At 42.0% G+C, this 23,993-nt stretch overlaps 1 protein-coding gene across 4 annotated transcripts in view; it reads right to left on the bottom strand.

Moving 5' to 3' along the window:
• The window catches only part of Caprin2 (caprin family member 2), a 53,154-nt gene extending 29,615 nt beyond the window's left edge, over positions 1-23,539 (bottom strand). For 2 of the 4 annotated variants that reach the window (XM_042677684.1, XM_042677686.1), the window contains exons 1-7: positions 23,300-23,539; positions 22,231-22,478; positions 19,363-19,425; positions 11,331-11,417; positions 7,634-7,872; positions 6,093-6,175; positions 2,205-2,372 (exon numbers count right to left, since the gene is read on the bottom strand). In XM_042677684.1, the coding sequence (XP_042533618.1) occupies positions 2,205-2,372; positions 6,093-6,175; positions 7,634-7,872; positions 11,331-11,417; positions 19,363-19,425; positions 22,231-22,464 (874 nt within the window). In that variant the 5' untranslated portion in view covers positions 22,465-22,478; positions 23,300-23,539. The remainder of the gene's footprint in view (positions 1-2,204; positions 2,373-6,092; positions 6,176-7,633; positions 7,873-11,330; positions 11,418-19,362; positions 19,426-22,230; positions 22,479-23,299) is intronic. The other 2 variants (XM_042677683.1, XM_042677685.1) reach the window with 1 other exon arrangement.
• Positions 23,540-23,993: the final 454 nt, after the last annotated feature.

Here is a 23,993-nt window from a genome sequence, read left to right as displayed (position 1 = left end):
TCTTCTGAGATAGGGTCTTGCTGTAGACCAGACTTGTGCCAAACTCATGATCCTCCTACCCCAGCCTCCAGAGTGCTGGGATTACAGGACTGTGCCATCATACATAGCTAATCAATTTATTCTTGTTCAAAAATTAAGATTATTTTCTCCTACCAACGAACATTGCTTTATTAAAACTGAAATTTTAGCCAAGTGCCACTAGTTCACACTTGTAATCCTAACTACTCTGGAGGCTGAGATATGAGGATTACAGTTTGAAAACAGAAAAGTCCCTGAGGTTCTTATGTCCAATCAACCTGGAAGTAGAGCTGTGGCTCAAATGGTAGAGCATCAGCCTTGAGCAAAAAAGCTAAGTGACAATGCCCAGACCCTAAGTTAAAGCTCAGTACCAGCAATAAATAAGTAAGTAAATTTAGAGTTCAGATCTCATGACACAATAACTAGTCATCTCAACTTGAAATAGAGCCTTTTAAAACCTCTTTTTTTTTGGGGGGGGGGGGGTTCCGGTCGTGGGGCCTGAACTCTGGGCTTGGGTGCTGTCCCTCAGCTCTTCAGCTCAAGGCTGAATAAATAAAAATTTTAAAATAAACAAATAATTAAATAAAACCTCTTCCAAGCCAGATTAACATCAAGAAATTCTTAAGAGAAAGGTAAACAGAGGAACAGACTTTACCTAAAGCCCTGCCTTGTTTACCTCTATAGAAAGATTATTTCTTTTTTTTTTTTTGGTTCCGGTCGTGGGGCCTGAACTCTGGGCCTGGGCGCTGTCCCTCAGCTCTTCAGCTCAAGGCTAGCACTCTACCACTTGAGCCACAGCTCCACTTCCGGCTTTTTTTTATTTTGCTTATGTGGTGCTGAGGAATCGAACCCAGGGCCACAGGCATGCAAGGCAAGCGCTCTACCACTGAGCCACCTTCCCAGCCCGAAAGATTATTTCTTTAGTAAATCCAACCCAATAAACAGAAAGCAAAAATTCTGCTTAAAGTATTTCTTTTCCGGGCTGGGAAGTTGGCTCAGTGGTAGAGTGATCGCCTTACATGCATGAGGCCCTGGGTTCAATTTCTCAGCACCACATAAACAGAAAAAGCTGGAAGTGATGTTTTGGCTCAAGTGGTAGAGCTGACAGCCTTGAGCTGAAGAGCTGAGGGACAGCACCCAGGCCCAGAGTTCAGGCCCCATGATCAGCAAAAAAAAAAAAGTATTTCTTTTCCAAGAAAATGATAATTGTGAAAATTCCTTCCCTAACTTTTTCCCCCCTACATCAACACACTAACCTTATGTTACTTACATTCTCATCCTACAACAGGATTTGATTCTACCATACCTTACATTTAAACTACAGGTTTGTTTGTTTTTTTTTTGGGGGGGGGAATGTTAGTTTTGTTTTTTTGCTGGTTGTGGGGCCTGAACTCTGGGCCTGGGTGCTGTCTGTTAGCTCTTCAGCTCAAGGCTAGCGCTCTACCACTTGAGCCTTCCCAGCCCCTAAACTAAAGTTTTAAATGGAATTATCTTACAACAGGTTTAACAGTTCATTCAGATTTCACAAATGTCTCACTTGGGACTAATGTAGTTTCTCAGAAAAAAAAATAACCTAATGTTTCTATTAGGCTTCACTCTGAATTCTAACAACAACAAAAAAAAGAGTGGCTCCTAAACCTAGGTTTATCTTGCAGCAAGTAATAATTTCCATGTATCTAGAATCCAACAAATTAAAATCATGACTGTTTAAAAATGCAGTGTTGGGGCTGGGAAGGTGGCTCAGTGGTAGAGTGCTTGCCTTGCATGCATGAAGCCCTGAGTTTGATTCCTCAGCACCACATATGCAGAAAAAAGCCAGAAGTGGCACTGTGGCTCAAGTGGTAGATTGCTAGCCTTGAGCAGAAGAGCTGAGGGACAGCACCTAGGTCCAGAGTTCAGGCTCCAAGACCAACAATCAATCAATCAATCAATATGCAGTGTTAAAGAGGGTGAAAGAGGATGAATAGTCAAAATACACTGCATGAAAATAAAACAAGCAACACACTGAAACTGTATTAGGAAGGAGGAAGGGGTAAAGAAAGGTGATGGGTGAGCTGATAGATTAGAATACATTATATATATGCATGCAAATCCATGAAATCATCCTTGTATAACTAATTGTATGCTAAGTTTTTAAATCAGGTTAAAAATGTAACCACTAAAGAATTTCAGAGATTACAACAAACCTGGCTCTTTGATAGATTCAGTCTTCAATAATTGTTTTTTCTTTTTTGACTGTATTAGCATATCTTCTTCTAAGGACACTTCTTTTTCCTTAGAATTTTGGGGAACTGGAATGCTTTCAAAATAACCTGAGTTCAGCAACTGAGACAGTAGCTCTTTCACATGTTTGTCTAAAAAAAGAGTGATTAAAAGTTATCATATAATCAAATAGTTTATTAAAATTCTAAGAACTAGAAATCCTTATTTTGTCTGGCTAGTTATACTTAATCCTTATTATACCTTATCCTTATTTTATCCTAATTATAGTATATAGTTTACAATGGGGAAACTTGGAATAGTAAGTACCATGAAAAGCTAATAGGTAGTCCATCTTTATTTGATGCTGCAGCAACTTAAACTTTAGAAGATAAGATCTCAAAACTGAGCAAATAACTTAAGCTTATCTGGGCCTCCATTTCTTTTTCTTTTTTCTTTTTTATTATGAAAATACCGTACAGAGGGGTTACAATTACATGGGCAAGGTAAACTCCATTTCTACTATTTGAAAATGAGTAAACAAATATCAGCGCACCTAATCAGAATGTCACAGAAGAGTACACTGGTTCCCTGGGCTGAGAGAGAGAAGGCACTTTTCTCATCTACTCCTCAAACATTGTAATTAGCTACTATTCTTCCTTATTAATTAAGGCTTTGGTAAAGGAAAAGTTAATTCCTCAAACATAACCCATTCAAAACAATCTCTTAAGTTGTTTCTTGCTTTGTTTGAGGCAGTAACTGGGGTTTGAACTAGGGCCAAAACTTGGTAGGCAAGACTTCCCAAGTGGCTGGAATTACAGGCATGAGTCACCATTCCAGGACGTTAAGTATATTTAAAACATTTTTTATTAAATTTATTTTATGATTATGTGGTACTAAGAAATTAAACCCAGGGCCTTATGCATGCTAGGCAAGCACTTTACCATTAAGCCACATTCCCAGCTCCTTAAGTATCTTTAAACTACATAATTTAAACCAGATGCTGGTGGCTCATGCTTATAATCCTAACTACTAGGAGGCAGAGATCTTAGGATCACAGGTTCAAAGCCAGCCCAAACAGGAACGACTGTGAGACTCTTATTTCCAATTAACTACCAAAAAAGCTGGTAGTGGAGCTGTGGTTCAAGTCGTAGAGCACTAGCCTTAAACCAAAAAGCTCAGGGACAGTGCCTAGGCCCTGAGTTCAAGCCCCAGGACCAGCATAAAAAAACAAATTTAAAAATCCATAATTAAATATTTTACTTGAGTTAAGCTTGATGTCACTCCTAGCACATCACCATTAGATGATCAAGAAAAATCTTAAGTTGCTATTAAAGTTGCTATACTACAAAATACAGATCTAAAGACTATTTCATTTTAAATATCCAGTAAAAACATAATTCCCAAACTAAGCAATCATCATAACTTAATTTTACTATTATTTCTTTAAAAGACAAAATCTACTTTTTTGGGGGGGGGGGTCTGGTTGTGGGGCCTGAACTCTTGGCCTGGGCACTGTCCCTCAACTCTTCAGCTCAAGGCTAGCGCTCTACCACTTGAGCCACAGCACCACTTCCGGTCTTTTTACTTTTTGCTTATGTGGTGCTGAAGAATCGAACCCAGAGCCTCATGCATGCAAGGCAAGTGCTCTACCACTGAGCCACCTTCCCAGCCCAAATTTACTTATTTTTAAGTGCATAATTCTAACAGATACATAGTCATGTTACTACCTTTAGAACCATGATATAAAGCATTTTCACCACCACACCCAAAAGTTCCCTCATGTTCCTTTACAATTAATCCCCTCTTCTGGTCCCTGGCAACCAAAAGCCTTTCTCAGAATTTCATATAAATTAAAAACAATAAATACTCATTTACTGTCTGGCTTCTTTCACCATAATTTCAAGCATAATTATTCTGAGATTCATCCATACTGTTTCCTGTGTCAATTACAGTGATGTGCATCAAGACTGTGTCTAGCTGAAGACTATTGAGAATAGAAACAGGGCCAGGGGCTGGTGGCTCACATCTGTAATCCTAGCTACTCAGGAAGCTGAGATCTAAGGACCACAGTACAAAGCCGGCCTAGGTAGGAAAGTACATAAAACTCTTATCTCCAATTAACAACCAGAAATCCAGGAGTGGTGCTATGGTTCAAGTGTAGAGTGCTAGCCTTGAGTGAAAAAGCTCAGAGAAAGTACTCAGTCCCTGAGTTCAAACCCCATGACTGATCAAAAAAAAAAAAAAAAAAAGAAACAGGAAGAACATTCACACACAGGTATTTGTATGAACACATTTGCATTTTCCTTGGACTGAAGTGTTATTACTTGGTTGTACAGGAAGTATAATTTAATTTTATTACAACTACCAGCCAGGTGCCAGTGGCTCACACCTGTAATCTTTGCTATTCAGGAGGCTGAAATCTGAGGATCACAGTTTGAAGCTGGCCCAGGCCAGAAAGTTGGTGAAACTCTTATCTCCAGTTATCCACCAAAAAAATCCAGAAGGGGGGCTGGGAAGGTGGCTCAGTGGTAGAGCGCTTGCCTTGCATGCATGAGGCCCTGGGTTTGATTCCTCAGCACCACATAAGCAAAAAGAAAAAAAAATCCAGAAGTGGCACTGTGGCTCAAGTGGTAGAGCGCTAGCCTTGAACTGAAGAGCTGAGGGACAGCGCCGAGGCCCAGAGTTCAGTCCCAACAACCGGACCAAAAAAAAAAAAAAAAAATCCAGAGGGAAGCTATGGCTCAAGGGTAGAGTTCTAGTCTTAAGTGAAAAATCAAGGACAGTGTCCAAGGGGCTGGGAAGGTGGCTCAGTGATAGAGCGTTTGCCTTGTATGCTCGAAGCCCTGGGTTCGATTCCTCAGCATCACATATGCAAAAAGAAAAAAGCCGGAAGTGGGGCTGTGGCTCAAGTGGTAGAGCGCTAGCCTTGAGCTGAAGAGCTGAGGGACAGTGCCCAAGCCCACAGTTCAGGCCCCACGACCGGACCCAAAAAAAAAACAAAAAAAAAACAAGGACAGTGTCCAGGCCCTGAATTCAAGCCCCATACAGGCACACTAAATAAATGAATGAATATCAAAAAACATAAAATTTCATTATTTTTAAAAACTCCCAAACAATTTCCAAGGCATTTTCTTTCTTATCTTTTCTTTTTGGAGACAGTATTCCCTATATTTAATCAGGCAAGCCTCAAACTCCTCATCTCAAGCAATCCTTCTGCTTCCTCAGTAACTGGGAACATAAGTACACTTGTGATTTACATGTAAAACTTAGAAATCTTGAAAGTTATATGTGCTTGGGTATTTTCTAAACAGGAAGAAATCAAAAGACAAAAGTTTATTAGTTTTAATAGGTTTTATCTCATAAACCATGCAATTTCATTCTTCACATCTGGCCATTTGTACTTGGTCATTTTACCCAATGGCTATTTAAGAAGCTAAAAGGACTAGTCTCTTCAGGTTATCTTCAAATCACTTAAGAACAAGCCATTCATGTTTTCTGGTGGTTAAGCCTTCTTATTAATGCATAGATTTAAGATTCTTAAATAGAACAAGTGCTACACTATTCAGGACACTGAGCTGAACCCCTAAATGATCAAGATAGTGTGGAAGCCAGCAGTGGTACTTAACTCTTGTTCCAAATCATACTGACTTGCCACTTCAAATTCTCCTGAAGGCCCATTTTAGAGTGCAATACCACACAACAGCTGCTTTGAACACAATTAAACAAAGGGACCATTCTCCTACTGAAGACATATGGTACAGTCAGATGTGTAAGTTCTGATGCACTGACAGTTTAGATCCTCCATATCATACTAAACCTCCTGACATCAAGCTTAGTATTTGCTATAAAAGTCCAGAATAGAGGAGACTCACATGTCGTTCCTACCACTGCTTTCTCACTACCTTCCACAAGGTCCCAAAAGCACAAGGATGACTGCTCCATCTGGTCTTCAACACTGCCAAGAAAAGCAGCAGCAGAACATATGTATCACAGATTGGAACAGTTTATACAATGTAATCCAGCATCAGTTAATACATTCAAGTATTAATTTTGCCCTTTTACACTTTGGAAATAAAACTAGAAATGTATGAGAGGTGATTAAATGCCCATTTAAGAATTTCAAGGATAAAAATTTTTCCCTAAAGTTACTAAATATTACAGGGGCTAGGAATGTGGCTTAGTGGTAGAGTGCTTGCTAGTCATGCATGAAGCCCTGGGTTCAATTCCTCAGTACCACATAAACAGGAAAAGTTAGAAGTGGTGTTGTGGTTCAAGTGGCTCAAGTGGCATTGTGGCTCAAGAGAGCCAGCTTTGAGCTAAAGAAGATCAGGGACAGTGCCCAGGCCCTGTTCAAGCCCAGGACAGTGTTCAAGCCCCAGGAATGGGGGAAAAAAATTACATACACCAAATCAAAGTATCAAGAATAGATCAAGAATTCAAAGCTGCACTATAGTATCATTGGTTATCAAGTATATGTCTCAAGGAAAGAAAATGCAATGGAAGTATTAAGAGCTGCATTTAACTTTAAAGAGATCAACTTATTATTCAAATTATGTTTTGCCAACAGCTGTATCACTGAATCTACTGAAGTGAGGAGAAAGTAACAGAAATAAAAATACATAAAAATGCAAATAATTAGCTGGATGCTCATGGCTCACACCTGTGATCCTAGCTACTCAGGAGGCTGAGATCAGAAGATCACAGTTCAAAGCCAGCCCAGTCAGAAAAGTCTGTGAGGCTCTTATCTCCAATTAACTACCAGACAACTGGAAGTGGTGCAGTGACTTAAAATGGTAGAGTGCTAACCTTGAGCCAAAGAGCTCAGGGACTGCACCCAGGACCCAAGCCCCATGACTATCACCACCACCACCACTAACAACAACAAAAAAAAAAAACTTTTTTTTTTTTAAAAATTTTTATTTTTGTCGGTAATGGACCTGGACCTGGACGCTGGGCACTGTCCCTGAGCTCTTCAGCCCAAGGCAAGCACTCTACCACTGAGCCACCTTCCCAGCCTGTTTTTTTTAAAATTATTTTTATTAGTGTATATTAATTGTACAAAGTACTGGGGTTTGAACTCAGGGCCTGAGTTTGCTAGGCAGACATTCCACTGTTAAGCCACACTTCTAGACCTGTTTTTTTTCCTGGGTATTTTTGACAGAATCTCAATTCTTACCAAGTGCTGGATCTGCCTCTGTGAGGCTTCTCATCTTGTCTGGATAGTGAGTGGATGACACTGGGTCTAGCTCTTCTTTCAGAAGGGCTCTCTTGAACTTTTCTGCCTGGTTTGGTCTTGAACCACTGTCCTAAACACACACTCACTCACTCACACTCACACACACACATACACACACATACACATATAACTAAAAAACAAGATTAAAATGCTTTTTGTTCTAGTTCAAGAACTTACCTCAGACTTTCATTTCGTTCAGGGCAGGTCAGTTTTGAAAACTTAATGAGGTAGTCAAGTTCTTTTGAAGGCAAATACACTGCACCATTCAAGCCCCCTTTGAAGTCATTTTGCACATGTTCCTGTGTCAAGTTCTGCAATACATATTGAACCTGGAGTATAGTTCGGAGCTTTTTCTTCTCAGCCTCAAGCTTTAGCATTTGTTCCCTTCTCTGGGCCTTTTTCTGTGCTTTCAGTAGCTGTTAAAACAAATGCAGGTTGACAACTGTCCACTACCCATATTAGCAATTCGTATGTTACAGAATTGAACCCCAGAAAGCTGAGAATAGATGGTAATTCTCACAACTATCAACCAGTTTATTGAACCTATCTCCTTTCCCAGCTAAGAAGTCACTGAGTAAAAAACTGATTGGTCTCAGATAACCAGAGCCAAGGAATTCCAATATCTGACTCTCAACTCCAGCCTATACTATAGCATGATAGGTATTAACCATTATGTCCATACTATCAACACAGAACATTTCCTTACTTATGTATGTTATTTTTGGTCGGTCATGGGGCTTGAACTTAGCCTGGGCACTGTCTCTGAGCTCTTCAGCTCAAGGCTTGCACTCTTCCACTTAAGCCACGGAGCCACTTGCAGTTTTCTGGTGGTTAATTGGAGATAAGAGTCTCACAGACTTTCCTGCCTGGGCTGGCTTTGAACTGTGATCCTCAGATCTCAGCCTCCTGAGTAGCTAGGGTTACAGGTGTGAGCCACCAGCACCCAGCTGTAAAGACTTTTATGGTAACTGTTTAAAGAAAATTGCTTTAGGTTGGGTTCCAGTGGCTTGTGCCTATAATCTTAGCTACTCAGACTGAGAACTGAGGATCACGTTTCAAAGCCAGCCTAGGCAGGAAAGTCTGTGAGTCTCTTATTTCCAATTAACCACCAAGAAGTTGGAAGTAGAGCTGTGACACAAGTGGTAGAGCACTAGCCTTGAGCAAAAGAGCTCATGAATAGTACCCAAGCTCTGAGATCAAACCTTAGTACCAATACCCTCCCAAAAAGAGTTTTAGTTTAATTTGGAGGATTTTTAAAAAAATTACCAGGGGAAAAATAATTTAGAAGTCAATTTTCGGGGTTGGGAAGGTAGCTCAGCAGTAAAGTGCTTGCCTGGCATGCATGAGGCCCCAGGTTTGATTCCTCAGCACAACATAAACAGAAAAGGCCAGAAGTGACACTGTGGCTCAAGTGGTAGAGTGCTAGCCTTGAGCTGAAGAGCTCAAGGACAGCGCCCAGGCCTAGAGTTCAAGCCCCACGACTGACAAAAAGAAAAAGAAAAAAAAAAGTCAATGTGCAACTAATAGAAGATTTGCTCAAGTATAAGGACTTGAAAGATAGGTGCCAGTGGCTCATGCCAACAATCCTAGTGACTCAGGATACTGAGATCTGAGGATCAATGTTCAAAGCCAGCCTGAGCAGAAAGGTCTGTGAGACCCTGATCTCCAATTAATGAGCAAAAAGCCAGAAGTGGAGGTTTGCACAAAATGGTAGACCACCAACCTTGAGCAAAAAAGCCCTCAGTTTGTGCCGGGCGCCGGTGGCTCACGCCTGTAATCCTAGCTACTCAGGAGGCTCAGATCTGAGGATCATAGTTTAAAGGCCAGGCAGGAAAGTCCATGAAATTCATATCACCAATTAACCACCAGAAAACCGGAAATGGCACTGTAGCTCAAGCGGTAGAACACTTGCCTTGAGCTAAAGAGCTGAGGAATAGTGCCCAGAAAAAACAAAAACAAAAACAAAAAAACCCTGAGTTTAAGCTCCAGTACCAACACACACACACACACACACACACACACACACACACACAACTGAAAAGTTAACACTTTTTCTTAGAAATGTAACACAGTTTGATCATGCTTGACTGAAAATTCCAAAATTTGGAATTAAGTTGTAAAATACTATTTAGCAAGTATGAGGCCCTCAATTTAAAACCTAACACACACACACACACACACACACACACACACACACACACACACACACACACACATTTACTGAGCACCAACATGACATCTCAAGTAGAAAATCCCACACCTAATCGCCTGTGATTAGCTAATCAAAGATTAGCTAAAGATTAAGGATTTGAAAGTCAGGCACTTGCCTGTGATGGATCATAGTTAAATTGTCGATGCTCTGAATACAGTATATTACTTTCAGGCTATGTGTGTATATATATATATATATATATATATATATATATATATATATATATATATATAAAACACAAATGATTTTCATTTCAAAACTTCAGTCCTAGCCCCAAAATATCTCATTACAAATAGGCATTTACTCCAAAATTCAAAATGTACAAAATAAAGAGTCCATGAGACTCTTATCTCCAATTACTATCAAAAACAAAAAAATGAAACAAAAAAAAAGTAGAGCTATATCTCAAGTGGCAGAGCACTAACCTTGAGCAAAAAAGCTCAGGGATAGCACCCAGGCCCTGAGTTCAAGCCTTAGGACCAGCAAAAAAAAATTGTGTGTGTGTGTGTGTGTGCGTGTGTGTGTGTGTGTGTGTGTGTGTGTGTGTGTGTGTTGTGTGTGTTGTGTGTTGAACTCAGGGCCTAGGCACTGTCTCTGAGCCTCTTTGTGCTCAAGGATAGTGCTCTACCACCACTTGAGCCACAACACCACTTCTGGCTTTTTCTGAGTAGTTTATTGAACAGTCTCACAGACTTTCCTGCCCAGGCTGGCTTTAAAATGCGATCCTCAGAGCTCAGCTAGGATTATAGGCATGAGCCAATGTTGCCCAGCCTCTCATAGGTTTTAAATGCAAAGTTTTCATCATATTGGATATTTTCCAACAAGAAGATAAACAAAAACTCTTAAGATTCTGCCAATGGATATGTTGTTGATACAGTAACAATAAACTCTGAGAGATGTTTAGCCAGGCATGGTAGCACATTAATATTAACACTAAGGCTGAGGCAGGATTGTCAAAATCCTATCTGAAACAGAAAGAAAAGAGGCATGTTTCCTTCAGATTCCAGAAACTCAGAAAACTGCTCTTCTCAATCTCCTATCCCCAGTACAATATTAACAGAAATCTAGTGGATAAAGTCTGGTGTCAGTGGCTCATGCTTATAATCCTAACTACCTGGGAGGCTGAGATCTGAGGATCGTGGTTCAAAGCCAGCCCGGGCAGGAAAGACCATGAGACTCTTATCTCTAATAAACCACCAGAAAATGGGAAGTGGCGCTGTGGCTCAAGTGGTAGAGTGCTAGCCTTGAGCTGAAGAGCTGAGAGACAGCACCCAAGCCCAGAGTTCAAACCCCACGGCCACCAAAACAAAAGAGAGAAAGAAAGAGAGAAGGAGAGAAAGAGGGAAGGAAGGAAGGAAAGAAGGAAGGAAGGAAGGAAGGAAGGAAGGAAGGAAGGAAGGAAGGAAGGAAGGAAGGAAGGAAGGAAGGAAGGAGGAAGGAAGGAAAGAGAGAGAGAGAAAGAAAGAAAGAAAGGAAAGAAAGAAAGAAAGAAAGAAAGAAAGAAAGAAAGAAAGAAAGAAAGAAAGAAAGAAAGAAAGAAAGAAAGAAAGAAAGAAAGAAAGAGAAGGCAAGCCCAGTGATAAACAAATACTATTATTAGATACTAACATTTTCTTCAGGGTAACTGACTGAAAGTGTTTTGGGAAAAGCAAACATACTCACTTCTTGGCTCAGTCCAGCAAAGGTTTTCTGAAGCTCCTTTGCAAATTCCAAATTATGTAGCACTTCTTCATATTTCTCTACTGCTTCCTATCAAATCAGATAAGAAAACGTCAATTCTGTGACTATGTATAAACAAATATCTCAAAATAAGTGTTCCCATAACACAGCAGATGGGCTGGAGGTGTGGCTCAAGAAAATACATCACGAGAGTTAAGATTTTATAAACTGCCGGACACTGGTGGCTCACACCTATAATCCTAACTACTCAGGTGGCTGAGATTTGAGGATCACAATTCAAAGCCAGCCCTGGCAGGAAAGTCCATGAGACTTTTATCTCCAATAAACTACCAGAAAAACGGGAAAGTGGTGCTGTGGCTCAAGTGGTAGAACATTAGCCTTGAGCTGAAGACCTGAGGGATAGCACCCAAGCCCAGAGTTCAAGCCCCATGACCAACCAAAAAAAAAAAAAAAGACTTTAGAAACTATCCATTTACTACAGAAACACAGAAAACTTACCTTAAAAAAAACTTTACCTTAAAAAAAAAAATCAGTAGAGCACTGGTATTCACTAGACACCATGTTGAAAATGAACTATACAATTTGTGGGTGGGGATTGAGGGAAAAATAGGGAGAGAGCAAGGGAAGGGATGACATTGTCCAAAAAGAAATGTACTCATTATCAGACTTATGGAATGGCAAACCCTGTGTACATCACCTTTATACTAAGAATAAAAAATAAATGTAAAAAAGCAATCAGAAGCTATATAAAGTTAAATGCAAAAATTTGAGCTTACTGCTAGAAATTCAATTTTAGTGCTAGAAAATCTCTCTTTTTTTTTTTTTTTTTTGTCGGTCGTGGGGATTGAACTCTGGGCCTGGGCGCTGTCCCTCAGCTCTTCAGCTCAGGGCGAGGGCTCTACCACTTGAGCTACAGCACCACTTCCGGTTTTCTGGTGGTTTATTGGAGATAGGAGTCTCACGGTATCTCCTGCCCGGGCTGGCTTTGAACCGCGATCCTCAGATCTCAGCCTCCTGAGTAGCTAGGATTACAGGCGTGAGCCACCAGCGCCCAGCTTAGAAAATCTCTTTACATTAGAAATCAGAGCCCTTATTCTACCTGATATAGAGAGTTTAACTTAGGCCTGTAGATTCTATTTTTGTTTTGTTTTGTTTTTGCCAATCCTGGGGCTTGAACTCAGAGCCTGGGCACTGTCCCTGAGCTTCTTTTGATCAAGGCTAACATTCACTTGAGCCACAGTGCCACTTCTGACTTTTTCTGTTCATGCGATACTGAGGAATCAAACCCAGGGCTCATGCAAGCTAGGCAAGCACTATTCCACTTCCCAGCCTGCCTGTAGATTTTACAAAGCACCAAATCAATAAGATTCCTTTGTTAATATTCATTTACCACTGAAAAGTAGTACAAAGTATCACAAAGAACTGGCTACTTGAAGACATTTACAATATGATAGAAAGTATGTGTAAATAACTACCTATAAAGACATAATTAAGTATTGTAAGAGAATAACAAGTGATACTAGAAAGTATCACTTTAAAGAAGCAAGTTTTTAAATGTTGTGGACTGATAAGAGATAAGCAGGAGGTAAGGGAATTTAACTCAAATCTTTGTGGAAAGCCAGGTGCCCTTAGCTCATGCCTTCAATCCTAACTAATCAGAAGACTGAGATTTGAGGATTACAATTCAAAGCCAGCTGGAGTAAAAAAGTACAAGACTCTGTCTCCAAATTAACCAGCAAAAAGCTAGGCCTCAGTCCTCATGTCTCAGGTTCCTGAGTAGCTAGGATTACATGCATAAGGCATCAGCACCTACCTGTTTCCCTAGCTTTCCATATCATTACACTTCCCTTTTCCCCCATTTCTCCAATAATTTACCAACAATATTTCCATTAACTTCTCACCTGTTTTTAGTGTCCATAAAATAGACATAATAGGACCTAATTCACATAAGATGAATTACAGTTAAATGATAAAATACATATAGGGCAACTCAGAAAGATGCCTGACCCCTGTAAGTGCTTATTTCTAGCCATTATCAGCCAAACATTACATGTCAGAGCTCTTCAGAACTCTGTCCTTGGCTTCTGTTCTGCTTTATTCTTGCCCATGATAGACTCTTTTGTAATGGTTTAATTAGCAGCCAAACTGGTGATGTATCTCTAGACTGAACCCTATGCTCCAGACTTATATACTTAAATACCTACTAGACACGACCCCTTGATAACTCATAGGAACATTAAAATCAATAGTTTATAATTGAGCTCTTTATTGTACACATTCTCCTAAAACCATCTTCTCTAACAATATTTGCATTCAATACATGGTTTTACCATCCACCCAACCACTTAAAAATATGAGAGAGGACTGAGAAGGTGGCGCAGTGATAGAGTGCTTGCCTTGCATGCATGAGGCTCTGGGTTTGATTCCTCAGCACCACATAAGCAGAAAAAGCCAGAAGTGGCGCTGTGGCTCAAGTAGTAGAGTGCTAGCCTTGAGCTGAGGCCCAGAGTTCAGGGCTTATGGCCAAAAACTCAAAAACAAAAACAAACAAACAAAACGACAGAAAGCACTTTTGGTTCTACCCTCTGGTTCCTACATTCACTTAGAAAACCATATGGAGTTTACCCTCTCACATTCAGCTACTTTACTCCAACTTTCCCACAGTTCCTTGGTACAGTTCCCCTAACCTTCCCCTAGATTGCTAAATTTACTAACTCCAAGTCAGTATGCTGCAATCAGAGTGGTTTTGTGTAGTACTGAAGCCTGAACTTAAGGCCTGGGCACTGTCCCTGAGCTTTTTCCCTCAAGGTTGGTGCTCTACCACCTGAACCACAGCTCCATCTCCAGTTTTTTTGGCTGGTTAAATTGGAAATAAGAGTTTCATAGGCTTTCTTACCAAGGCTAGTTTTTTTTTTTTTTTTTTTTTGGGGGGGGGGCCGGTCGTGGGGCCTGAACTCTGGGCCTGGGCGCTGTCCCTCAGCTCTTCAGCTCAAGGCTAGCGCTCTACCATTTGAGCCACAGCGCCACTTCCGGCTTTTTTCTTTTTGTTTATGTGGTGCTGAGGAATCGAACCCAGGGCCTTGAGCATGCAAAGCAAGCGCTCTACCACTGAGCCACCTTCCCAGCCCCCAAGGCTAGTTTTGAACCATTATCCCCAGATCTATCGCCCGAGTAGCTAGGATTATAGGCATGAATCACCAATACCTGGCTTCCAAATCATTCTTTAAACTTCAAAGTGATTTTTTTTTTAAACTGAACATTTGTATTTGTTCTCAGTCTAAGCCACACCTATGTTATTTCAGATGCCCTTGGACATTGATGGCACATAGAGACCTAAATCATGTAAACTTCCCCTCAGTTTCATCACTATATCACTCAGGCCTCCTTTCTAGTTTCATAGAAAGGGTCTTCATGAAAATATTGTGTTCTTTCTCAAGCGTATGGTACCATCTGCCTGGCCAGCTACTCCTTCCCCCTATCTCTAGCTAAGTCTTACCCACTTTTTAAGGCTTGTCCTAGCTCAGGGTTAAGTCCAAACTCTCCAGACTAGACTAGAGCCCTCATCACCATCTCTTATTCTCCTAACAACTTTGTATCTACATTTGACTATTTCCTTTTACTTATTTCTTCCCAGGGCTGATTTGGGAATCCAGGGCCTTACAGATGCTAGTCAAGTACTTCACCACTGAGCACTCCACCCCAAGTCCACATGGACTTGCTTGTTTCCTCTCTGTCTGCTCACGATCAAGTCCATGAACATAAGGCTCATACTAGTTAAGATAACCCTGACAGTAAACTAGGTATTGTCTTGAATAGGTTGTTCCTAGAGCCTCAAAGACGCTGCATTCTAAACAGAATCATATGACAATTTAACGTCCCTCATCCCCAAATCCAATAATCTGAAATGTCCTCAAATACCATGCTTAGAAATTCTCAGATTTTAGAGTATTTCAGATTTTCACATTAGAAATGTTCAACCACTAGCAGTTAAATATATCCCAAAAAGTCCAAAAAAAATCTTAAATGATTCTGGTCCCAAGTACTTAGTTAAAAGATACTCAACTTAGCCAGGTACCAGCAGCTCACACCTGTAATCCTAGCTACTCAGGAGGCTAAGATCTGAGGATCACTGTTCAAAGCCAGCCTGGGCAGGAAAGTCTGTGAGACTCATCTCCAATAAACTACTAAGAAAAACCGCAAGTGGCACTGTGGCTCAAGTGGTAGAGCACTAGCCTTGAGCTGAAGAGCTGAGGGACAGAGCCTAGGCTGAGTTCAAACTCCACAACCAACAACAACAACAACAACAAAAAGATACTCAGCTTGTACTGAGATCTCCATTTCAATTAAGAACAGAACCAATGGGCACTGGTGGTTCATGCCTGTAATCTTAGCTAATCAGGAGGCTGAGATCTGAAGACTGAACTTCAAAGCCAGCCCAGGCAGGAAAGGCCATGAGATTCTTATCTTTAATTAGCCACCAGAAAAACAGAGTGGTGCTGTGGCTCAAAGTGGTAGAGCACTAGCCTTGAGCAAAAGAACCTAGGGTCAGCATCCAGGCCCCGAGTTCAAGCCCCATACCAAAAAAAAAAGTCCATAGTCCAGCAGCCAGGCACCAGTGGCTAACACCAGTGGCTAGCACTTGAGCAAAAATGCTCAGAGACAGTACCTAGGCCCTGAGTTCAAGCCCCACAACTGACAAAAAGAAAAAGAAAAAGTTGCTACAAAAGCAGTTATTATATTCAATGTACATTATATAAAAATTGAACTATATAACTTGAGGGAAAGGGGTAACTGGAGTAAAAAGATGAAAGAGGTGAGCATTGTGCTCATAATCTGGCCTGTACAATTATAACCTCTTTTTTTTTTTTTTTGTCGGTCGTGGGGCTTGAACTCTGGGCCTGGGCGCTGTCCCTCAGCTCTTCAGCTCAAGGCGAGCGCTCTACCACTTGAGCTACAGCGCCACTTCTGGTTTTCTGGTGGTTTATTGGAGATAGGAGTCTCACGGTCTTTCCTGCCCGGGCTGGCTTTGAACCACGATCCTCAGATCTCAGCCTCCTGAGTAGCTAGGATTACAGGCGTGAGCCACCAGCGCCCGGCTAATTATAACCTCTTTATATAAGTACTTATTAATAAAATGGAGGCGGGAGGAAGAGTGAACAAATGCAATCATGCTATTCAGTATACACTATGTGAAAAGTGAACTATATAACTTGTAGGCAGAAATGGGAGGGGAAAACTGGGGGAAAGTAAAGGAAGAGTGACATTTGTCCAAAATAGAAATGTACTCATTATCTGATTTATGAAATGGTAGACCCTCTGTACAACACGTTAATAATATTTTTTTCTTTTTTTTTTTTTTTTTTTTGGTCGGTCGTGGGGCTTGAACTCTGGGCCTGGGCGCTGTCCCTCAGCTCTTCAGCTCAAGGCGAGTGCTCTACCACTTGAGCTACAGCGCCACTTCCGGTTTTCTGGTGGTTTATTGGAGATAGGAGTCTCACGGTCTCTCCTGCCCGGGCTGGCTTTGAACTGCGATCCTCAGATCTCAGCCTCCTGAGTAGCTAGGATTACAGGCGTGAGCCACCAGCGCCCAGCTCACGTTAATAATATTTTTTAATTGCAACTTCAGCTGGGCATGGTAGCTCATGTCTGAAATCCAAGTTACCTATGAGGTGGAAATCAGGAGATTTGATGTTCAAAGCCAGCTCAGATAAAAAGCTCATGAAAACCCATCTCAACAAAACACACAGTTCAGAGAACTGATCTCTTGGCAACTGTTGACTTATTACTTAAGAAATCAACATTCGGGGCTGGGAAGGTGGCTCAGTGGTAGAGTGCTTGCCTTGCATGCCTGAGGCTCTGGGTTCGATTCCTCAGCACCACATAAGCAGAAAAGAAAAAAGCCGGAAGTGGTGCTGTGGCTCAAGTGGCAGAGGGCTCGCCTTGAGCTGAAGAGCTGAGGGACAGTGCCCAGGCCCAGAGTTTAGGCCCCACAACCGGACCCAAAAAAAATTAAAAAAAAAAAAAAAAGAAATCAACATTCATATATTCATTGCAGAAACAACAAGTGGTTATGAAATATGAAGATTACAGTTTGCCTGGTGGGGCATGGTGGTATATGGCTGCAATCCCAGCACTCCAGGTGGCAAAGGCGAGAGGAACATGAGTCTAAGGACAACCTGGACTATGCTGTGAAACCACGTGGCAAAAAGGAAAGTTAGAAAAAAAAAATTCCCTGGCTACAGCTTTGAAATATACCATATTGTTGACATTTCTTTCAGAAAATCAACCCTCCTACCTTATTCCCTACATTTCAGAAAAGCACTCCTGTATCAGAATACTTCCTTCAAAGATACATACAAAGAAAAGTCAAATGTTACTGGCTCTAACATGTGACTACTTGAAAACAAAGCCATATTGAAATGCTGGGTGTCTAGCTAAGTCCTCTCATGGGCTATGTTTGCACACCATTCTCAGAGCCCACACAATCAAAACATGAGCCTCAGCAAAACTGTAATTCAGAACATCACAAAACTTTTGAGTTAGAGAAGACAACTCAGTAAATGAGAAAATCCTTGAATACCAGTATCTATGATACAAAAATTATAGTTGAAAAAGATATCAGACTCACGAACTAAATCAAATAACTTTTACATAAATTTTGTCCCTTCTAAGAAACCAGGAATAAGATCAACTCAAAACATAAAACATCAAGGAAGTATTCTTTTATTCCATATTGTAAAGACTCTTTTTTACAAATTAGTTAAAATTTACCATTACCAGGTATACTGTGAACCAAGTTAAACAATGTAAAGGAAAAAAGATACATATTTCTATATTTACAGTAAAGATTTTTATGTGTGGATGTGAATGTCAATACCAGAGACTTGAACGAAGAGTAATTCTCTCTCAGTTTTTGTGCTTAAGGATGGTTGGTGTCTATCACTTGAGCCATGCCTCAACTCTACGTTCATACAGTAATGTTAATTTTGTGCGTGTGCCAGTTCTAGGGTTTGAAGTCAGGGCCCTGAATGCTAGGTGCTGTACCTGACCTTTTTTGCTCAAGCCTAACACTCTACCACTTGAGCTATAGCTCCACTTCCTGCTTTTTTAGTGACTTATCGGAGAAAATCCAATTTTAGAGATTAATTGGAGTGTCATGGATTTTCCTGCTGGGGCTAACTTTGAACCTCAATTTTCAAATCTCAGTCTCCTGAAGAGCTAGGATTTCAATGAGCCACCAGCACTCAACTTCACTAAGGTTAAATTTTAAAAGGCTAGGTATCAGAGGTAGGAGTATACTTCAGAAGTACAGCGTATGCTTGGCATGTATAAAGTTCTAAATTCAATCTCCAGGACCAAAAAGAGGCGGTAAGCCAGACAGCTTATCAGATAATCGCGTCTACCAGGGTCATGGAAATCCAAGGCAAAAAAGTACAGGAAAACCATGAAAAAAAAAAAAAAAATACCACAGGGCCAGGCACTGGTGGCTCATGCCTGTAATCTTACCTACTCAGGAGGGAGGGGGGGGGGCATCGGTGAGACTCTTATCTCCAATTAACTACCTGAAAACTGCAAGTGTCACTGTGGCTCAAGTGGTAGAGCACTAGCCTTAAGCTGAAGAGCTCAAGGTCAGCGTCCAGGCCCAGTATTCAAGCCCCACGACAGAAAAAAAGAAAAAAAAAAAAAAACATGGATAAGCAACTGGAGAAACTAGAGATAAGCTACAGTAAATACTGAGAAAAAATACTGAAAAAACTTCTCTTTCAATCTATCCTAGCATAAATTTAATTCTAGATAGTAACTAAGCTGCTTTACATTTTCATCCTATTTAACCTAAACCACCTATCAGACAGCAGAAATAAAGCCAATCTGTAAGACATCATAAACAAATATGACACCGTCTTTAGAGAGAGCCAGTAGATTCTAACTCCCTTTCAGCCTATCATTAAAGCCACCTAGAGTTTTAATGAGAAAAAGAAACCAGGTCTGACCAAGGATCATGTAAGCCACTTACCAACTGGTCTGGGTTAAGTTGCTCTCCATTTTTTAGGCGATCCTTGTAATCTTCCAGTTTGAGCTATGAAACAAAACATCTATTATAGTCAGTTATAAAATTAAGGCAAATAAACAATACAAGATAGTATTCCTTTGGGGGAAAAAAGTAAGCTGTCAATCTGTAAAAATAGTATTTTACTACAGACATACAGCTACTGTATATGAGTTCTAGTCTGGAGGAGAAAAACACACATAGCCTGCTTTGAGTAGCTGGACTTTGTCCCATGGAATCAAGGGGGCTCATTTGTCATTTGGGCACTGGCTAAGGAAAAATGAGAAACTTCCCCCTCCAGCCAGGCTGACTTTGGGCTTCAGGAGTTTCTCTCCAAAGGTCCAGGGGCCTTAGCTCTCAGAGCATATCGAAAAATACAATTACAAGTCATGAATTCTGGGATACTCTGATGCTGACATAGCAAACATTCTGACTTACCCACTTACCACTCTTTCAATAGGAAAGTGCCTCTAATGGGGTAAAATATGCCCGCAGGAGCCATGTATCCAAGATCCACCCCAAAGTGAAAGCAGCAGGACTGTGCTGGAGGTGAAAAGCAGTGTAGCTTCCCTTTTCACAACTCTGATATAGGTAATAGTCTCATTTTACTGATGATGGGGTAAGTGGACTGGGAATGTGGCTTAGTAGTAGAGTGGTTATAGGCATGAAGCCTTCGGTTAGATTTCCCAGTACCACATAAACAGAAAAAGCTGGCCAGAGACACCACTAAATATCCTCACAATTTCCAAGACAGCCTCATAACAAGGAATTATCTGGCAAAAAAAAATGTCAGTAGTGTCCATGCTGAACAGTCCTGCTGTAACTTCATTCTTAAACCACTAGTACTAGTTCAGATACATAGAATTATGTGGTCTTTCCCCTAACAAAAAACTTTACAATGCAAGTACAGAAATGTAAAATTCTTTTTTCTTGCACTATAGAAGCTACATTGTGAAGCTATGTTTATACTAGATTTGCTATTTAAGGTAATGCATGAAAAATAAATTGCATTTATTGGTCCATAAATGACAAAGACCAACTATATTTATAGTATTCTACAAGTATTTTTCAGACTTCTTTTACATTGGCTTTAAAGTCTTAAAACAGCTGGGCCCTGATGGCTCACATTTGTAATACTAGCTACACAGGAGGCTGAGATCTAAGGACCATGGTTTGAAGGTGGCCCAGGAAGAAAAGTCTCTGTGAGACTCTTATTTCAAATTAACTACTCAAAAATCGGAAGTGGTGCTGTAGCTCAAATGGTAGAGTGCTAACCTTGAGCACAGAGAGGCTAATGGATAGCGCCCAGGCCCTGTATTCAAGCTCCACAAACATAAATAAATAAAGTCTTAAAACACTGTTACAGAAGCTTCAAACAAAAGCACGAGTACTTCCAGATAGGAATAGAAAGAAGTACTGTAGTTACTCTAGAGAGAATAGCTAGCCACACATGCAGTTTCTCCACTTATTATTTTTAAAAGACTAAAGCCACTAGTGAATCTCCACTAGTACATCTGGCTCTCACTAGTTCTCATAGTGGTAGGGATTTGTACTGACTGGGAAAACCCACTTTATCCCACAGTGATCAACTGTATTCATTCAAGAGAAAAACAGTGAGAGCTAGAAAAGCTATTAGCAACTGACCCTTCTTCACACCTCTCTAGCTTTTAAAAGCACAGCAGGGAGACAGAATCTGGTTGACACACATCTGTAATCCTAGCTACTCAAGAGGCTGAGATTTGAGGATCATGGTTCAAAGCCAGCCCAATCAGGGAAGTCCATGAGACTCATTAACTACCTAAAAAACCCAGAAGTGAAGCTGTGGCTCAATTGATAGAGTGCTAGCCTTGAGCAAAAAAATCTCAGGGACCACACTCAGGGACTGCATTCAAGCCCCCAAACCCATACACAAACATGTGCGCATACTTGCACCCACACACACGTGCGCACACACACACGCACAAATTTCTTCAAATCCCTCCAGTAAAAGTAACTTTCCTAAGGTTTAACTAGGACTTAGACAAAAAAATGTCTGCCAGCACATAGGGCCATATAGTGAATCATTCAGCCTTAATTAGCTGCTTAATTGTTGAAAGCAAAAGAATCATGATACAACAAAGCAACAAGAAGTACTGTTTCACAGGCTACATGACTCAGGAATGACTTTGCATCAGCATTTACTGTAACATCAGGCTGATGATGAATCCTGAATTTCTTTACAAAGCTGTCTACAATACTTTCACAAACCAGTCTTAAACCAATACCTAGCAACACAAAAATTAGTGTTGAAACATTTTTTCTGGCTCCACCAGTTAAAGCTTCCAAGAACTGCAGCAACTCTACTGCAATATCCACTCTGCAGAAAGTCACAGGAAAGCATGCTTAAAAATCAGCACATGGGGGGGGGGGATAAGAAGGGATGGGAAGGGGAAACAAAGGAGACAACAATGCTTGATAAGAAATGCACTCATTACCTTACCCATGTAATGGTAACCCCTCTGTTCAGTATTTTCACAATAAAAAAAAAATCGACACATTACTCATCTAGAAGACACATTAATACTACACTCAAGGAATCCATGTAACCTAAAATATCTAATGTATTTCAAGCTCAGCATTCATAATTTTACTCTAAAGAATATCGTTTCTCAGCTGTGATGACAGATGAAACAAATATTTCATACATCCACCATTTAGCCTGCTTGTTTATTCTCAGGCAAGTAAATCCCAAGGTCAGTCAAACTGTCAGGAAGGAAGACCTATGATATTTGATATAAAGAAAATGTCAGCTCTTTAAACTTGTGCATATACAAGTCTGAGAGATGGGAGAATTACCTTCTTTTTCTCGATGTTTCTAATTTTGTGTTTAAGACATATGAGTCCATTATCGATATAGGTCTCATATGCCTGGGAAGGAGATGCAGCAGAAACAAGGGTAGCCTGCTGGCTTTCCCCAGGCTGACTGTGATTCACTTGGGGCTTGGCTGACTTCATATTCCGGTCTCTTCCCTCCTCTGAATGGCCTGAAGGTGACTGGTAACTACAAGGGGATGAAGAGAGTCGCACCATGGAAACAGATGATGCTGGAGGACAAGACAAGAATATTCAGTCAAACAGTAATAGGACCTAATAGTGCTTCAGATACTGCACTTCTATCCCACAACTTTGAAGGTGATTATGGCAAAACGGAAGCCAGTAAGGATTGCCTTTATGTTGGCAAAATCTACAACATCGAGGATGCTTCCAGAAGTTCGATTTTCCACAGGGAGGAAGAACTGCTAATCAAGCAATAGCTTCCAGCTCCTCTCTTCACAGAAGGACAAAACATGCTGGATTTTCTACGGTCAAGGGATGGCCATTGGACCCTCTTTCTAACCCCTCACTGCCCACCCTCAGTCATGAAAAACAGGTAAATGACAATCTCCCAACAGTTTCTAGAACAGAAACCTCAATTCCCTAGGATAGCTCTGGTTAGATCTCTAAGACCTAGAAATAAGTTCATCATTGCTAGGCAGATGACCAGGCAACTCTCCAGAGGTGAACCCCATCATCATTTCTTGTGGTTTCACATCCCAGGTGGCCTACCAGCTTATCACTGGGGTGAGTGAGCCCTCCACTGAGCCCATCAGTGGCCCCGGGTAGCTAGGCACCCCCCCCCCCGTTCCTCTCTGGAGAACCCCAATGTCAAGGCATCAGGGCTCCTTGCACCCCGACAGAGCTGAGGGGTCTCCCGGCCCTAACAGGGCCCACGCCTCCCATTCCCACCGCCCTGGGGACGCGGGGGTCACTCTTGCAAGGCCGCTGGGAGGCAGGGCTGGGGGAAGGCAGGCGCCGCTGCCCAGGATGCCGACCCCGCTCTACATGGCGCCCCCACCCCGGCCCTCGCCACGCCGACCGCGCCCACCGAGGCCGCCACCGGCCGGCTTCACCTCCCCTGGCCGCCGCGCCCGCCGCAGCCCGCGCCCGCCTCCGAAAGCCAGCGGGAGCCAGGCGAGCCGCGCAGGTGGACCGGCGCCACCCCGCACTCGTGAGTGTCCTCCAGTCTCCTCCCGCGTCCCCGCCCGGCCTCGCCCGCAGAGTCTGCGGCACCACAGGCACCACAGACTCCGCGCCTCAGCCGCCTCAGCCGCCTCAGCCGCCTCCGCCCGCGCCCAGGCCCGCCCTTTCCGCCGAGCGCGCGCACCAATTTTATAGGGCTCGCCCTAGGCCCCGCCCCTTCAGGCGCTCGCGCCGGGCCCCAGGCCCGCCTCTTTCCTGTGGTCCCGCCTCCTTCCTGTGACCCCGCCCATCTAGGACGGTCAGTCTGGCGGGAGAGGGCGCGTGACTTCGCGCTTGCGCAGATCGCTGGCCGCCAGGTGGCTGGAGTGAATCGGATCACCGGCTGGCAGGAGCCGTGCCTTCCTGGCCCGACCCGCAAACCGACTGCCCCACCTTGAACAGGTGATTTCAATCCCGCCAGGGAGCCGCGCCACCTTGGCGGCATTGCCGCTTAAACTGGCCCTCAGGCCCTTTGGCTTAGGGTGGGTACCCACGGTTGAAAGGCCCCCAGGGCACGTTTTATGGAGGGACGGAGGGGAGCGGAAAGCCCAGGTCCTGGT

The sequence above is a fragment of the Dipodomys spectabilis genome, unplaced genomic scaffold, assembly GCF_019054845.1.
Source record: "Dipodomys spectabilis isolate Male_0828 unplaced genomic scaffold, ASM1905484v1 ptg000039l, whole genome shotgun sequence".
Classification (NCBI taxonomy): Eukaryota; Metazoa; Chordata; class Mammalia; order Rodentia; family Heteromyidae; genus Dipodomys; species Dipodomys spectabilis.
The sequence above is the reverse complement of the archived record's forward strand: the minus strand, read 5'-3'. Positions and strand labels throughout refer to the sequence as shown.